General features: G+C 38.1%; 1 protein-coding gene across 1 annotated transcript in view; it reads right to left on the reverse strand.

Annotated features, from left to right (window-relative positions):
- Window positions 1-1,120: 1,120 nt before the first annotated feature.
- Window positions 1,121-19,279, reverse strand: part of LOC149284436 (tRNA-splicing endonuclease subunit Sen15-like) — a 36,865-nt gene continuing 18,706 nt past the window's right edge. Inside the window, exons 3-4 of the mRNA XM_089496738.1 lie at window positions 13,565-13,700; window positions 1,121-1,331 (exon numbers count right to left, since the gene is read on the reverse strand). Of these exons, the coding sequence (XP_089352864.1) occupies window positions 1,121-1,331; window positions 13,565-13,700 (347 nt within the window). The remainder of the gene's footprint in view (window positions 1,332-13,564; window positions 13,701-19,279) is intronic.

Raw genomic sequence — 19,279 nt, forward strand, 5'->3', positions numbered from 1 at the left:
TATAATCAACCACATAGATTCCCAGCAGAAATGATTAATATATTTACTTTTCAACTTAAAAAAAAAAAAGTTTAGAGATATGGTTCATTAATGTTTATGAAATAAACTATTCTACTTATGGTCTCCCACTTGTGTAAAACTTCAAGATTCTAGTAGATAAAAGCTAGAGAGAAAACTTTCTCTAGGAACACAAATGGTAATATTTTGAAACAGTTAAAGAGGGGAGACACAAGGAATGAGAAACAGTTAACAATTGAAACAGTTAGCTCTGGAAAAGCAAAAAAGCATTTTTAATAGAGAGTCAGCAGAAGAAGAAGCCTATGTTAAAGGTTTCAAGCACGAGGAATGCCCATGTTTCCAGGGGAATACATTTTTTTTTTTTTTTTTAATATATCTGTTTGATAATTTGTACAATGCGGCTTTTTGACTTTAGGTGTCCCCTTCTGTTTTGGATTAATATACCATTTACATTTATCTCTATATTACAGTTGGTTTTTCAAATATAAATTGCTTGGCTTCTGAGACATGCCACTCATGTGATATGACGCAATGTTCATTAAGCCCCTTGCCTTTTCACCTATTTTTTAAAAATTAGTAAATATGTCGCAAAATGAATATGGCATCCAAAATAAAGCAAACGCCAGCTCGTCCATATCATTTCCGAGGTCTATATGAAAAATAAAAATACTAGGTAGCCATTTTGTACAAAAGAAGGCAATAACTTATTTCAAGGCTTCTATAGTTAATTTACTTTGTTATGAATTTATTTTATTGTTTCATTATGCCATAAAAAAGCTTATTGAAACACCAAGTTATCTAGTATATGGTTGGTTGCTCATACAACAAAACGCTTGTAGGCAATGAAAGGTTTACCATAGGTACTCTTATGGTACAATCCCTGGAAACAGGACCAGACTCCACATAAGTTTGGGACATCTATATAATGAAGGCTTGTCCTGTAAAGTTGCACCATCGAAAGGATGGTATTGATTTTATAATTGCACCACTCTAGGATTTGTTGATGTGTTGGGTCATCCCTTCTAGTAAAGATTAGATCATCAACCAGAAAGTATGTATTTGTCTAATATGATGCACCATACCTCCACAAGGAAAGTTTTGGCTACCTTAAAAGTCTCATTTTCTTCTTCTTCCACCTCTTATTGGCCACGTCATCTTCAAAATCTGGTGGCTCTGGTACTACAAATCCATCAGTCAATTTATAATATACAACTGTTGAATCAGATTCAACAATAGCTAAAAGTATATTTGGTGCAGACGATGTGTTTTGATTCTCTGCTGACGTGCAGTCCAGTTTCATAAACTGTTGAATTCTGGTGGAAAGATAAAGAAGGATTTTTTTTAATTCTTAATGATTTGGCAGCATTACAACATACTAAATACCAAAAGAAAAGAAAATGTAAATACAGGGAAAAGCAAGAAATCCATTAGATAGAAGGGTATTTTGCTATTGTTAACACAACATATTATCATAACCATTAATAATATTCTTAAGATGCCTGGTCATATTCTAAGGGCACAAGCAGCACCCATTAAGAATTTGCTGCATTTAATGACAGACACAAATGTTTAAACCATCTAGACAGAGCATTTTACTCAGAAAATGTGAAAACAAATGGAGAGAAGAGTAGAGTAGTTTTACAAATGTTAACTTATTTTGTTACCCTGGGAACATGAAATGCAGAGTATATAAAAGTAGCATGCCTAAAATAAAAGTACAGCTTATTCAGTAAATAAACTAAATTAGCTTTTTATTACTTTTTTGCAAATGTTGAGAACATATCAACTATATATGAGACTTTTCCTCAAATGCAACAAAATAAATGAAACCATCAACACGAAAAAAAACAACCCAAAAGATCTCCTCTAATCCTAGGAAGACCTATTAAACTAATATTCATTTTCTTTCCCTTAAAGCTTACCTTTTAGCTTTGCGGAAAATTGTGGTTTTAGCTCTCTCATGTTGAAGCTCACTGGTGCTGGACCTTTATAATGTACAGTGAAGGTGTTAAAACACAACTTTCCTGTCAACTCTCCCTTTAGCGAATAAACCCCTTTAAGAACAGAGGCACCCTAAGCTGGAAACTGAGGTACCCAGCAGGATATTGTTACGCTTTATGTGGCCCTGGTGTTACGCTGGCAGCGGTGTTGGAGAATGTGTATATATGCAGGTGTTAGAGTGTATGTGTGAGCATATAGTATTAGCGTTTGTGTGTTACTTTATGGTCTTAGCATGCGTGTTATCACATGATCTTCAAGAAAATACTGTACCCATGCGTCACCAAAGTCTCACTCCTGTTTAAGGATTGCAAATGGTACTGAATGTCTATCTATGGCTCAGAATTGCCTGTATTTTTGTAAAACAGCAACACAATGAATAACTTCAAAGAAATAATACATAGTTCACTTATAGGACAGTTACTGTAGTAAAATTTGACTTTTTAAATGCATAAGCAAGCTCTAATGGAGAGATTCTATTCAACTCAAACATTAAAAGTACAAGACGTTTTTTTTTCCCCCAAAAGGAAGTCTATGATTATTTGTATTCTTTCGTGTGGCATTACTGTATTACATACGCTACTTTACAAGATGTTAAAATATAATGAACACCCTAAGATTTAGCTGCTGGCAAACATGTACAGCTGCCTTCAAAGCATCATTCTCATGCTCCATATGAAATAATGCACACAAACAAGGAGAAACATTACACATAAAAAGGGACAGTTCACTAAAAGCACCACTAAAGGAAAAGGCATATCAAAGTACTCAGCGACCCTCTTCCTATACATCTGATGACTTTTACCACAAATTGCTTGACGCAGACAACTAGTGGCAGGAAAGCGCTGGCATTTAAATCAACGCTGTGCCTTTCTGCACATGCAAACACGATTCTAAACAGACCCCCAAAGCTTTAACTATGTAAAATGTATTTTATGGAAAATAGCTAGAGGGACAAAAGGGCAAATGTATATGGGGGATTCCGCAGAACCCCGCACACATTTAAAAGGCCAGGGGACACCATGAAACTTTAAAAACACCATGCAGCTATCAATGCATCAAGGTGCATATGATGGCTGGAGAGTCCCTTTAATATACTGTTGAAGGTCCGTTTCCTGCGCAGCACTATTTGCCCTCCCGGCAAGTGCGGAATGACCTTAAGCAGCCACTGGAGTTTTATGTACAAATTCTGTCTTGGAAATTCAGTACATTTACATAAGACAAGGAAGTATCGCTCATCTCCCTTGGGGCCCACATGTTCATGTTTTGCTGCTAAAATTGGCATTAGTTGCACTAAATCCTTAGAGCAGATGTTAGCGCGACAGAGGAATTATTGCAAGCTTAGTTACAAAGATCATGGTCAGGCTTCCAATTGCAAAAAAAACATGGCTATTGGTGTGTATACATAAAGATGAAAAAGAACCAATGTTCAATACCAAACCCAGAAACAGGGACTTTAGTGTATTTTGCCTAAACCAGTGTTCCTGAAATATAGGGTCAGGACCCTGTACAGGATCTCAAGATGTCACTGTCACCATCTGCACACTGCACTGTACGATAGCATTTATTGATGATTGCCATTACCAATAATTTCTGAAGTAGACGTATACAGAACTTTTTGGTACATATGTAATATTACTGCACTGGGACATGTGTCCTAAACAACAAAATATCCCTTAAAATCACCTTGCATACCTTTACTAATATGATAAAATGATGTCAAATGTGAAAAATAGGAATTACAGTAAAATTTGACAGAGTTACAAGAACCCACGTTAATCCATCTTCAAGTTTGGGTTACATTAAATCCTTCATGACATCCCCAAAAATCATGATTTTATCTGAGCGCCACTCACCTGTGTGAGCATTTACTTTTTATTCATAGTAAATGATGGGTGAATTATATAATGAAGTATCTAAAGAAAGTCCTTTGTCTCTCCAGAAAACAAATATCATGCATTTGGGTGCATTAAATAATGAGGGCATTCATTATTAAACAAACAAAAAAAACTAAACCAGGAAAAAAAAATTTTTCTGGGATGAAATGTGTCCAAAAGCATAGACACATCTCCAGCAGGTAGTTAAACAATGAACTTGGCTACCGATTATGGTTACATTTAAATTATGGTTTACTATATAAAAAAGCTTTGCTATTTAAACTCAGCAGTGTAAAAATCACATAATGTAAACAGCCTACTTCACCAAATTGTATGTTTATTTTTTCCATGCAAAGTAAAGTATATTTTGTATGTATCAGTAATAAAATAATTATCAACGGCAAAGTAATGATAGTGGAGATTTAGAGGCATGTAGCCCCCTTCTCCAAAAATTGTTTGTAATCCTCAAATTGAACTCTAGATGGCGCTGTTCTTAACCTCTTGGATACTGCACCATCTCATATCTGCACTACACATTGTTGTACCATTCTTACTCACTCCTTTCAGACAAGCTTCAGGTCTTTAACGGCATTAAGAGAAAGAGATGTCCTCAAAGGGTTTTCTATTATGATTGAACAAAACAGAGCCAACAAAAGACAGTGTGCATGTTACACTTACAAAGTTACACATGTTATGCTTAAAAGAAACTACCTTTGCTTGATTATAAGATGACCCCCCAAAATCTGAATATTAATTTAGGAAAAAAAGAAAAAGCCTGAAAATAATAAGATGACCCTATATGAAAAAAGTTTTACCAATAAATGTTAATTCATGTAAACTATGTAAACTATTTTTTTTTAATAAAAGCTATGATTGAGAAAAAATATTTTGTTTTTATTTCCTTTTATTTTCCAACCTGCCCCCCCAGTTATGCACATCTGCCCCAGAAATGCCTTATACCCCCTTATAGGCTACTGTGCCCCATGATATGCCTTTTAACCTTCTATATGCCACTGTGCCCCATGATATGACCCCCTATGTGGCACTCTGCCTCCAGAAATGCCTTATACCCCTATATGCCACTCTGGCATTTGGGGGTTAAAAGGCATATTATTTCACGAGGCAGAGTGGCGTATAGAGGGTTAAAAGGCATTTCTGGAGGCAGAGTGGAATTAAGGGGGTTAAAAGGCATTTCATAGAGCACTCTGCCTACAGAAATGTCTTATGCCCCCCATTTAACACCCCCCCCCAAAAAAACTTACCGGTGCTTCTGAATCCCGGTGTGTTGTCCGGGCAGCAGGTAGACGTCTACGCGATTTGCGTAGACAACTTCCGCTGCAGCCGGAAGGAGGTGCGGTTAGCAGCGGGGATTGTCTGTGTCCACCCTCCGACTGTCAGAGAGAATCTGATCTCTGACAGCCGGGGAAGGTCAGCGCGATGGACGCAGACAACCCCTGCTGCTAACCGCATCTCCTACCGGGTACAGCGGAAGTTGTCTACGCGAATCACGTAGTCATCTACACACCAGGGGCTCAGGAGCACTGGTAAGTTGGGGGGGCCAGGAGGATCCAGGTCCCCTGCAGCGCTGCGGGGGATCTGGATCTTAGTCTCATACTCTCATTAGTCTGATTATAAAGACGACCCTGATTATAAGACGAGGGGTATTTTTCAGAGCATTTGCTCTGGAAAAAACCTTGTCTTATAATCGAGCAAATGCGGTATTTAATTTACATCAATATTAAAATTGCCACAACCACTGACATCCAACATTGATGTGTTTCTACAATTTTCATTATACTGGTATGATTGAGTAGAGTAGCATCATGGCCAAGCATTTATCAACCCCTTAATGACAAAGCCCGTACATGTACGGGCTCAAAATGCATTGTTTTCAATGGGTTTAGGGGCCGCCCATTGTCCTTAAGGGGTTAAAAAAATTAAAAAAAGACGACCCTGCAATCTCAAATCTTCGAATTGGTCGAATAAAAGTGAATCACAGTCCTCTAGTTTGGAGTATATCAATATGGAGTATACATGTATCTCTATATTAAGATAACACTATACATAGTAAACCATTACTGTGGTTATTTATATTATTACATCATATTATTTATATAATTTTTTGGATTAAATGCCTGGATTACACTCCAAGTCAACCCGCTGACTATATTACTTTCTGAAATGATTGCTTTTAGAAGTCATGCACGTCTTATCTTTATTCCGATATATTCTCATATTTAATATTATATATGATATCATATTTAAGATTTTGGAAAATTCATATTCAATTTCTGCCCTTCCGTTTGGACAAACAAAAAAAAAAGGTTTACAGTTCAATGTACACTATGATGAATATACCTTGCTTGTATATCATTGGAGCAGCATGGGAAGTTTTAAATAAATAAAACTTGTACTCTACAACTACAACAGTGGCAGTCCCTATTTAAGCTTACAATAGAGTTAAATAAAGACAAGTAAAGACAAGTAAAGGCTCTCTTATGTATTATAAAGATCAGCTCCTTATGGATTTGCCTCTTTCTTTATACCACAGGGAACATAAACTAGGGGACAATCACCTTAGGTCAGCTCCAGCATTGACTCCATGAGAGTTTAGAAGGGAGGAGGGGACTATAAGTAGCCAATCAGCCGCCAGGAGGGCATCGATCTGCTCCAAAATGTCAACCTAAAATAGGAGGCATTATGTTTCTCCTAAAGGTGACTTATTTATCTAACAGGTAATTAAAGTACATTAATGGTGGGCCTGCATGGGAGACTCAAGTGTCTCTTAAGTTTAATGATCTAAGAATGATTGTGTCCATTAAAATGACCAAGAGTCCAAAATTCTTAAGAACCTTTCAGTTTTTCATCCCTGCTAAATATTCAACATTAAACTGTAAGTGGGATTATTGGAACGTGGAAAAGTTTAGGATCAGCAGCAACTCAGCCATGAAGCATAAGACCACAAAGTCACAGAGCGAGGTCACCGAGCGCTGAGGTGCATGGTGTGTGAAAACCACTAACATTCTGCAAATTTCATAGATGAAGAGTTCCAAACTTCCAGTAGTAGTGTAAGGCGTGAGCTGCCCGGAACGGAGAAAATAGGTGAGAACCCGGTATGCAGGTAACAACGTGGAGCACACCACAAAAAACCAGAACGAAAGGAATAGCCGGGGCCTGGTACACGAGATAGCACGTCAGGAAATAGCCGAGGTCTGGTACACGAGATAGCACGTCAGGAATAGCCGGGGTCTGGTACACGGAAAAGCACGTCAGGAATAGCCGGGGTCTGATACACGAGATAGCACGTCAGGAATAGCCGGGGTCTGGTACACGGGATAGCACGTCAGGAAATAGCCGGGGTCTGGTACACGAGAATAGAACTAAGAACACAGGAACACGAGGTATCAGGCACAATAACTGAGCACTGAATGAGTTTCAGTGCTCAGTTTTTAAACTTCCCGCCAGTGATTGCCACGCCCATAGACGTGACGTCACTCGCGCGTTTTGTGAGGGCGCGCGTGCGCGCTTAGTAACCACCGTGCGGCCGGCTGAGGAGGACGGGACAGCCGCGGCGCGGGACCGTCTACCCGGAGCGGGTAAGTGCTGCGGGTGAGGACCCTGCCGTGGGTTCTGACGGGAGGACGGGTCACCCACGGCGCGGGACTGTTTACCCGGAGCGGGTGAGCGCTGCCGGTGAGGACCCCGCCGTGGGTTCTGACAAGTAGTAATATCAGCACAAAAAACTGTGCGGCAGGAGCTTCATGGAATGGGTTACCGGGCCAAGTAGCTGCATACAAGCCTCGCATCACCAAGTGTAAAGCATACCGCCACTGGAATCTGGAGGAGGGGAAACGCGTTCTGTGGAGTGACGAATCACACTTCTCCGTATGACAGACTTGCCCTTAGACTGTCATACAGAGAAACGTGATGCCAGGAGAACGTGGCCTGTCTGACTGCATTGTGCCGAATGTAAAGTTTGGTGGAGAAGGGGTGATGGTATGGGGCTGTTTTTCATGGGTTGGGCTAATCCCCTTACTTCCAATGAAGAAAAATATTAATGCTTTAGAACACCAAGACATTTTGGACAATGCTATGCTTCCAACTTTGGGGGAACAGTTTGGGGAAGACCCTTTTCTATTCCAGCATGCCTGTGCCCCAGTGCACACAGCAAGGTCCAGAAAAATATGGTTGGATGAGTTTGGTGTGGAAGAACTTGACTGGCTGCACAAAGCCCAGACCTCAGCCCCATCGAACATCTTTGGGATGAACCGGAACAGAGATCGTGAGCCAGGCCTTTTCGTCCAACATTAGTGTCTGACCTCACAAATGCTCTTCTGGATAATTAGGCAAAAAATTCCATAGAAACAGTCCAATCTTGTGGAAAGCCTTCCCAGAAGAGTGAAGCTGTTACAGGAAAACCAACTACATATTAATGTCTATGTATTTAGCAATGTCATTAAATTCCTGTTGGTATAATGGTCAGGTGTCCCAATACTTTTGTCCATGTAATAATATTTACAGGAAAACATATTTTGGCTATGTCTATATACAATGGTATGTGTCTGACCACTTTTCCTTCGTGTTGTCTCTATTGAGCTTGTCATAACTTACGTAGAATGTAAGCTAGGCGTAAATTGTTTGCAATACACAAATAAAAAAAATATTTTTTTAAATGTATATAGTTTTATGTTTACCACAAGCTAAATCAAAATACATTTTTACTTTATATCGTAAGCATTAACATTTATTAACATTGTTTTTCATGTGTAGAATTCCCCACTAATGGCCTACAGTGTTTCACTAACTCAAGCTTCTATATCCAAATCACTTGTATAACTTCAACACACTGTAAACCCACAATCCAGTCACATGGCGATGATAGACCCTCTTTGTGCTCTTAAAATAAAAAAAAACGGAGGGTCTTCAGAAACATTTGTACTGAGTTGTAAACCGAGCACATTTTCGGTCATTACTTATAATGGCACCTAACAATGTACATAAATAAAAGCCATTCATAGAAGCAGTGCATCACTGAAGCCTTCAAGGTGAAAACACCCGAGCCTCCAGTACAGCCCTGTTCATCTTGAAGCGATTGAATATGTAAAGGGTAGACAGCGGACACAGTAGCCTATACACTGCAATGCATTTGCACAAGTGACTGCAAGAAATGAAAGGAAGTTGGTCCCTGGTGAGAAAACAGAACAATCAAGTGCTTGTGCTGCAAGCAAGCTTACTTTTGGCTTCATCTTAAGGCCTTTTTATTTTAACTAAAAGATTTTGTGTTTGGCCGCAATATATGCACTTGGAGTTGAAACCAAACCTCTTACTGCAACTAATTCCATTTAAAAGGTGAAACATGCTGTGAAACATGCTGTGCTTATTGCAAGATACCACAAACATATGGCATCAGCCAGTACAAGCTTTGCTTCTCTACATTTCTTTTATTATTTCATTATTTCATTAAATGAAAAAATAAAAAATAAATAACAAATGCTCAAAGTTCCAAAAGAAAATCATTTTTACTTCCTTGTCATATCATAAGACCTGATGAAGGAATAGCAAACACAATAATATATATATATATATATATATATATATACTGAATTTTGGAGCATACCAAAAAGGTCTTAATGGTAAAGTATGTATTTTTGCAGATGATACAAATGTCTACAACAGGGTAGAGATTCTGGGTGGAACAACTCAAATGGCAAATTACTTAAGTAAATTAGAAGAATGGTCAAGATCGTGGATGCTGGGTTGCATAGGGAGAGGTCAGGCCTCACCTACACTATTGCGTACACTTCTGGAGACCTTATCTTCCTGAAAGGGGTTTGAACCCATTGCATTAGGAAAAATGGGCAGACTAGATGGGCAGAATGGTTCTAATTAGGGATGCACCAATATATCGGTCCGATATACCGAAATATATCGTCCGAAAAGGGCATTAACGGCAAAATAATGAAAATAATTGTTCGCAAGGGCCAGGCTGCTTACCTGTGCGAACAGCGTCTCTTGTACAGGCCAGGAGAATCAGGAACCCAGCAGACTCATGTGAATGCATGTCACATGACTCTGCTCCCTTCCTTCTTCCCCTGGAGGCGGGACAAGAGAAGTTGCTTGCACAGCAACACAGAAGTATGCAAGTGAGAGATCTGCAGTTACGGTAAGGGGGTGGGGGAGGGTATATGAATGTTTGTGAATGAGTGTGTGTTTCATAGCATGGATGTGTAAGTGTGTGTGAGGATAGGATGGCATAGGGAGCCTGTAATCACACTCCTATCATGCCCAGGTTCTAGCATGTACTGGATGCCTGGGCATGATAGGAGTGTGATTGCTGTTAATTATACATATATATATATATATATATATATATGATTATCACCAACAGCAATCACACTCCTATCATGCCAAGTCAGCAAGTACAGGTGTGTGTGGGGGGGTCATTTTCAGTTTTGGCCAAGTTAATCCAGAATTTTCGGTTTCGGTCCAGAATTTCCATTTCGGTGCATCCCTAGTTCTCATCGTACATCAAATTCTATGGCCCATACAAAATTTTATTCACCAGTTTCAATAGCGTTTTAATATAGCTTGTAATTTACTTAAACCTTTGGTGGACTTCGTTAAACATGACAATGAGTATACTGTACTCCAATGGCCTCCACAGTCACCAGAACTCAATCCAATAGAGCACCTTTGGGATGTGGTGGAACGGAAGATTTGCATCATTGATGTGCAGCCGACAAATCTACAGTAACTGCGTGATGCCATCATGTCCATACGGACCAAAATCTCTGAGGAATGTTTCCAGCACCTTATAGAAAGTATGCCACGAAGACTGAAGGCATTTCTGAAAGAAAAAGGGGGTCCAACTCGGTACTACCAAGGCGTACATAATAAAGTGTCCAGTGAGTGTGTGTGTGTGTGTGTATATATATATGCGTATATATATATGTTAATAAAGTAAGGTTGTTGTCAACCTTGCCAGGGATAAAACTAAAGCATGCCTGCAAGCCTGTGCTTGGTGATTTTTAAGTTGATTGTTAACAGTGTTGAAACCACCCCAAGGCATTCCAAAAATCCTTCACAATGTTGTTTGACTGTAGCAGGAATTAGGAGGAGGAAACACGTGAGACTTCCACTGGGGATGGTAAGAGACTATCACCACGCTATACTAGCAACTTCTTAGAAAAGCCCCATGACTTCCAATAAGTACACAGTGGCCATCCTAAGCTCATTTTGCATTTCATGTAGCTGGCACTGCAGGGGTTAAAAATATCATTAGTGGTATTATACGTCTTAACAAGTGCACCTGACATGCTTATTTGCCAGAAACGAGTTAAAATCATGTGAATAAAGCATTAAAAAAATGATCAAGATTTCATTTAAAAAAAAAAAAGTCCAGTCAACTTACTAAGTGGAAAGCTTACATCTTATTTTGTTTCGACAGTTTAATTGTTCTAAAAATATATAAATCTACTAATTCGTATATTCAAAATATGTTGACACACAATATATATATATATATACATACATACATACATACATACATACACACAAAAGTATTGGGACACTTGATCATTACACCAACAGGGACTGCTGACTTTGCTTTCCTTTTTGTGTTTAATCTGCCTCCTGCCTTTCTTGGAGCCTTTTGTCTTCTCTGCAATGTTTGCAACTTCTATTTTTAAATTGCAGACTAACTGGATAAATCTTTCAGTCTCCATTTCAATAGAACTGTGATACTAATCGTCATTTTTTAAATCACCGATGATAGGACTACTTCACAATCAAGGCCATCAACATACACCATTTCCACATCTGGTGTGCTTCTCCTACATATCACCGTTTACAGTTAGATTTAATAGGTCAGCTCTCAATTTTAAATTAAATTTTAGCTGATTGCAACAAAGTTTTGTAAAAATTATCTACCTATCCTTAAATGCAAGAATCGATATGTTATATTAGAGTATAAGAACTAGTATGTCCAGATCTTCCAAATCTCCTGTGTGCCCAACACAAGTTTTTACGGATGTATGAAGAATACCTCTGAATTATGTATAAATAACATCCGCATATAATGAACAGCATAGATTGCCAGCAGAAATATTTTATATATATATATATATATATATATATATATATATATATATATATATATATATATTTACTTTTAACAAACTTAAAAAAGGTTTAGAGATATGATTGATCACCAGGCTCTCTACTCCTTTTCCGCAAAAATTAAAGAAAACTAGAACTACTAATACACAGTTCTTCAACACAGAAACTTATGTTTTCTTCTATCCAACTGTTAAATAACCAAACTACTATTAACCCCTTAAGGACAATAGGCGGTCCCTAAACCCATTGAAAACAACGCATCTTGAGCCTGTACATGTACGGGCTTTGTCATTAAGGGGTTAAATAATGTAACACATACCTCCTAGGGCAACAATGGAGAGCGTATGACACACGTGCCACTACGGGGTAGCCAAGGCCTCTTATTTATTTTTTTTAACTGGCTTAAAATAAAGTGAGCCCAAGGTGTCAAACTTCCTTTATTTTGGGCTAACTGGAAAACTTAACCCCACGAAGCACCGGCAATTCATGCTATGTGTCGGGATATGGCGTCATGCTGGTGCTCGGTACTGAAGCCGCGCATACCAGGGAGCCCCGAGACCAGCAGGAACAGTCCTACAACCTCAGGAAACGTAAGAGGTAGTAAGCAAAAGTTATAGGGGAGAGATAGATGGAAGGGGGAGATAAAAAAGCGATTGGAAGTGCATTATGTTCAACATTTTTTCTTTTATAGAAGAATAGGGCAGCAGTACATTTGTTCCATGTATATTACATGCAAACACCTTGCACGCATCATGTTTAATCTAAATAGATTTATATACATTTAGGTTAAATAGGATGGGTGCAAACATATGTAATATATATATGAAACCCATGTGCTGCTGCCCCCATATCACCTTTATTACTCTGAGAGATAAATTAATCAAACTTGTCCAATTTTTGGTGAAATTGAGTCCCAATGCATGTTGCTGGATGGGTGTATACTTTGGTGACGTGCTGCTGTAGCTGGTGGCAGCTGCTGCTGTAGGTGAAAGGTTAGTCTGAGCCAAACGGACAGGAAAGAAAGTTTGTTGCCCGAAAACGAATGTGCCATAAACAAAACAAACATTTTCGATTTTGCTTGCCGCGCACAAGTCTAGTTTATACAAAGAAACATGCATTTTAGCTTACTCTTTCATTCACAGTCTGTATTGCCAACGTTATCCTCTTATCAATATGAGCTGTTTATCATACATTGGCTATTTAAGATGTAAAAACTACCAAAAAAAGAGAGAAGAGAGAGAGATGATATTTATATTTTCTAGGGAGGGATGGAAAGTTTAAGATGGCTTAATCATGTCCCCTACATTGAATTAAGAAATGTTTAAGAGGTTAGAAACTTCAAGGTGAAAATTCAAAATGTATTTATACTTCACTCAATTCAATCCTAAATACAAATTGGCTCAAACTATTTTAAATTTTACTTTCCAAAAAAACACTTTTTGTAAAGCAGAGCCACAACAAACAAAAAAACGTGTTATGTCTCAATGAGATCAATTTTTGCTTGTGTTACAGGACAATAAAGCCACGGAATGATGAAATCCAGCTTTACTTACCTTTCATGACTGTATGGGATGGAGACAGGGGTTGGAATTATTACTTGTGGTGTGAGATCCTCTCTCTCTTGACCACGAAGATAGATAAGATGTAGCTCTGTTGATCCAAATATCTGCACGTCATGCCAGTTTCGGGCTAGGAGAATACAGATTGGTAGAATGTGCTTTAGTGACTTTTATACACGCGCAATTTTTTTGCGATTTATGGCCAAAAAACAGAACAGAGAACATGAGATGCCAAGAAAGTAGTTATGAAATTTCCTAAAGTAGGCTTCATGGCGTTTAAGTGCTTATCCCTGCAGAAAAAAGCACAGCCTAGAAATCTCTCCAGATTTTCCTCCAACTGTACAAAATATCTGAAATATATAAATTATATATATATATATATATATATATATATATATATATATATATATATATATATATATATATATATATATACACAAAGTCCAAAATTAACAATTGCACACCAATCACCACTTTTTTAGCCCGGTGCCAAGTAGCTGCAAACAGCAAATCATATAACATCCAAAAATAGCTACCGGCACTCCAGGGACTTCTTTAAATAATCACTCCAGAAACTGCAGTTTCCTAATCAACGTTTCAGTCTGTTTATTAGACTTTCATCAGGATGTCCTGATGAAAGTCTAATAAACAGACTGAAACGTTGATTAGGAAACTGCAGTTTCTGGAGTGATTATTTAAAGAAGTCCCTGGAGTGCCGGTAACTATTTTTGGATGTTATATATATATATATATATATATATATATATATATATATATATTTTTGTATATATTTGAAATATGTATTCTTTAAAAAGGGGCAACCTTTACAGCTTACATTTCGTAAACAAAATAGTAGTTGCTAACTATAGTTGCTAACTGTAAAGTAAAAGGTAAAGTAAGTAAACATTGTTGACCATACATATACCTACAAATGTAACTTATAACAGATAATGGAATAAAATATGTCAAGAAAACTAAATTTTCTGGCACACAAAATAACAACATCCAGGGAAACAGAAGGTGAAATGTTTGGCACTGAATTACATATTTAACCCCTTCGAGACAAAGGCTGATTTTACTTTTTGTACCCTTTGTGACAATGGCCTTTTTAACATTTCTGCGCTGCTTGTGTTTAGCTGTAATTTTCTTCTTTCCCGTTTACTGAACCCACACACATTAGATATTGTTTTTTTCAGGACAAGAAGGGCTTTCTTTAGATGACATTGTTTTGATTGTATCATATTATTTACTATTAAAAAAATTATAAAATATGGTGAAAAATTTAGAAAAAAATGACTGTTTCTAACTTTTAGTTGAAAAATCTTTTACTCATCTATAAAAGGTAATGAAAAAACCTGCTAAATAGATTCTACTATTTGTCCTGAGTTTAGAAATACCCAATGTTTTTATGTTTTTTTGCTTTTTTCTACCCATTATGGGGCAATAAGTACAGGTAGCGTTTTGCTATTTCAAAGCCATTTTTTCCAAATCTGGTAATTCTTCCCCCCATGTGCCATTTCGGGTATCTTTGAACCCGGCCAATGCAATTTACCCCATCAAGTCATATATTTTTGAAAACTAGACAGCCCAGGGTATTCCAAATGCTAGTATTTTAACTCTTTCCATGCACCATATCTACCACCAGTCTTTGTCAAACTTTGTGGTAGTCATTTTTTTGCATTTGGTTTTCCACACACATTTTAATTCAGGTATGAATTAAAATGTTCTCGTATATGTCACTATCACAAAACACCCCAATATGTGTTCAGCAACATCTCCTGAGTACAGCGATACCTCACATGAATGATTTTGCCTGGCTGTTTTGGGGCAAAAGGGCCACATTTGGGGCATGCGCTTTTTTCAATGTTGAACTTTGGCATTTGGGATCCACTGCCCATGCCCTATTTGGTACATCTTTGAGCCAGGCCATTTCAGTGTGCCCAACAAAACCATATATTTTTCAAAACTAGACACCACAGGGTATTTTAAATGCTGGTATTTTAACTCTTTGCATGCACATATTTTACCACCAGCATTTTTTCAAAGTTTGCAGTAATATTTTTGTGTGTGTATTTTTCCCACACACACCTACTTTATGTATGAATTTACAGCTCCTGGTATATGCCGCTGTCACACGACACCCCATAATGTGTTCAGCAACATCTCCTGAGTGCAGTGATACCCCACATGAATGGGTGTGTCATTTTTTGGGGGAACTAAAAGGCCACATTTGGTACGTGTGCATTTTTCTAATTGGAAATTAGATGTGTGGCCATCCTTCCCCCCGTGTTAATTGGGACGTTGTTGAACCTGGCCCATTCAATTTACCCCATCAAATCATACATTTTTTAAAAGTAGACACCCCACGGGCATTTAATATGCCAGTATTTTAACTCTTTCCATGCGAGAATTGTTTTAAGCTAATATGCTAATTTTAGGACTTGCTCACAAAAATATATTTTTTATATATATATATATTTTTTTTTAATTTTTTTAAAAAAAAAATTTAACATTTTTTTTCAACTTGGAGGTTCCCCTGATAGTGACATCAGTGGGAAATGATTTTTACATTTTACTGTTTTTTTACTATTTTTTTCTAATTATTATTAATTTTATTTTATTTTTTAATTTATTTTTACTAATCACACTGTGATTAGAAAGCTGGGCTCCATTGACTTGCATGGTGAATGCAGTACCTGTATTCAACCTGCAAGTGGAGCCAAAGTTCTCTAGATGGTCTGGACTATCTAGCGAACTTTTAAAATTTGTGGTTCCTGTTACAGGACGGCGGCCATCTTCCTTGATGGCGAAGATTGCCGGCAGCTGCGGCTGTGACCGCTCTCCGGAGCGGTCACAGCCCATCAAAAGGTTAGTGTTTGGTGTCGCTGGATGCCTCCTGATCGAGGCATTCCAGCGACACCATTTAAGTTTAGGAGGCGATCGTCGATCGCCTCCTAAACGCTTTTAAAACGGGCGTCCGCCGCCATACAAAGTATGGCGGATGTTGACGCCCCGTGGAGGGGCCAGAGATGGCCCCTTCGTGCCGATCGCGGCGTTGCTGAATGCCTCGAGGTCGAGGCATTCAGCAACGCTTTTTGGGTGCAGAAAGCGATAGTAGATCGCTTTCTGCACCCGTTTAAAGACGTGCCGGTCCTGGCACGTCAATTGTCGTAAAGCACATGCTTTTCCGTGCCGTGCCAGGACCGGCAATTGTCATTAAGGGGTTAAAGTGCCTCAAACATGTTAATTAATTTTGATTTGTTTGTATTATGTTACTCCTTTGTGAACGGCCCTTCCAATTCTCCCTCTCACTGAAGCACTGTAACAGCTTATAGCATGTTAAAGGGACAGTATATTGTCCCGGACACCTCCTCTACAGAAGAATGCATGTTAAGGTACTCTGTGTGTAATATGCATTCTTGCTGCAGCGTTTGCCCTCCTCCAACTGTTCTTTCTAGTTATTGGCTGTTTGAAGCAGCCAATCAGTAACAGGAAAGTGTTTCCATTTAGTCAATAGTAGCACATTACGCATGTGCGCACAGAGGTCTGAATGGGCTACTGCCCACAGCATTCTGAGAGCCAGCGCTGGAGCAGACTGGAGTCGAATACATCACGTGTGGGGAGTCTTCGACTGAACACATCAACTGTATAGCATTTATCGGGTGGGAGGGGGCAGTAAAGGGGCAAAAGCAGTTGGAGAGGCTCTGTAAAATAGATCTAAAGGCTATTGTACCCATTAAAGTGTATGTAATCGATAAAGTCTCCCTTTAAAGTGTTGAGATTTGTCATTTTATTATTTCTCTAAAGGATTAATCCACATATACAACATATAAAATGTTTTCCGATTACAGCTTTTGTTTCACGTGGCAATGTCACTGGCAAAATTATGAATTTTACAATTTTACAATCTTAACCCCTTAACGACCAATGACGGACCAGGCACATCATGCAAAAATGGTCACTTAACGACCAATGACGTGCCTGGCACGTCATGGCATTAAATAAGATTAGAAAGTGATCTGATAATAAAACATAAAAACATTGTGTATTTCTAAACTCAGGACAAATAGTAGAATTTCTTTAGCAGGTTTTTCATTATCTTTTTTGTATAAGTTAAAGAGTTTTCAAATAAAAGTTAGAAAAAGTGTTTTGTTTTTTTCAATTTTTCATAATTTTTTTTTTTTTTTTATAAAAAATTAGAAATGATCAAATAAAATATATCTGAAGAAAGCATTTCTGGTCCTGAAAAAAACCCAATATATAACTTGTGTGGGTACACTAAATGGATGAGGAAGAAATTACTGCAAAACACGAGCACCGCAAAAGTGTTAAAACTGCCTTGGTCACAAAGGGTACAAAAAATAAAACCTGGTCCTTAAGGGGTTAAAGGCTTACTTCTGGGAAGGGTTGGCGTTTCAACCGTATTAGGAATACTGTTTCTAGGGCTGCATCTAGAGTTAAATTCAGCAGAGTAGGTGGGCAGCAGCTTTAAATCCAAACTGTCGTTTTTTTTCCTAACTGGATATATTTAAAAATAAAGGATTTGAAAATAAACAAATATATAATTGGCCGTTTGTACGCAGCAGCAACATCCAGCACGAAGTCCGCAATGTGTGTAACATATGTTCATCCAATTCTATCCAGTTCTAGCAACAATTCCTCAACAATCTTTATAATTCACATGTATTTCTTTATGATCAGCACATCTGCATACTCCTTTTATATACATCTGTAGCGGGTATGCCTCTACTACATCACGGTTATTGAATTCCTGTATTTATAACATTGCATGTCCCACCAAATTAACCATGTGTCATTTATTATCATCTCTTAATTTATATATTGGTAATATACTTATTAGCACTGCACAATAGCACATTAAAAAGAGAGAGTAGATGGCCGTTTGGAAGAAACCCAGCACAATGACAAGCGTATACATATACAAACGGGTATAGACAGACACTCTTCCATTGCCAGAACAAACTTTCTGCTCTCCATGCATGTTTGGTGTTTGGGGCACAGTTGCCCCAGGAATTGTGGAGACAGGTGTAGGTTTCCGTGCTCTTTTTACACTTTTTTAGTATGTAGGTTTTTGTTATTTTTAACTATTCATTATTATTATTACAGGTCTCCCGACTGACCACACATCTACTCTGCCGCAAGTAAACACACAGCTGGTACCTACATATGGCTGGCCTGGTATGGGCCAACAGAACCAAGAGATAGGAAAGCAAACCTATAGCAGCTACAAAAATAATCAAGCACAAAGATGAGGTGCTTAGATATGCCTGTCTTAGATATGCCCTTTACGCTCTTAGAAATAACTGGAATGTAAATAAAAATTGAAGCACACTCATAGACAAAATAATTCAAATATTTGTTGATGTTACATTTAGCAGCGCCCGTAATTATTTATGTTTGTTGGCATATATCCTAAGGCCCAGCAGAGCTCATGGACGAAACGTACATTGAGAAGGGAGGCAGCATTTACCCAAAGCCAGCTGTTGATGGTAGGTGAGCAGATAAAATATCATAAGATTGCAAGACCAGAACCCTTTCCTTCTCTACCAGTAGGGCTTAATGTGCATTAATGTTGTTGTAAAGTTTGTATATTATAAAGGTTATTGTTAATTGTCACTCTCCCCGTTGTCATAGCGCTAAAGAAGCTCTTTTGCATCAGAAATAAAACGTGGTGCCACTTTAGCATGT

Source organism: Sceloporus occidentalis, unplaced genomic scaffold (genome assembly GCF_023333645.1).
Source record: "Sceloporus occidentalis isolate IW3139 unplaced genomic scaffold, rSceOcc1.0.p SCAF_93, whole genome shotgun sequence".
NCBI classification, from domain to species: Eukaryota; Metazoa; Chordata; class Lepidosauria; order Squamata; family Phrynosomatidae; genus Sceloporus; species Sceloporus occidentalis.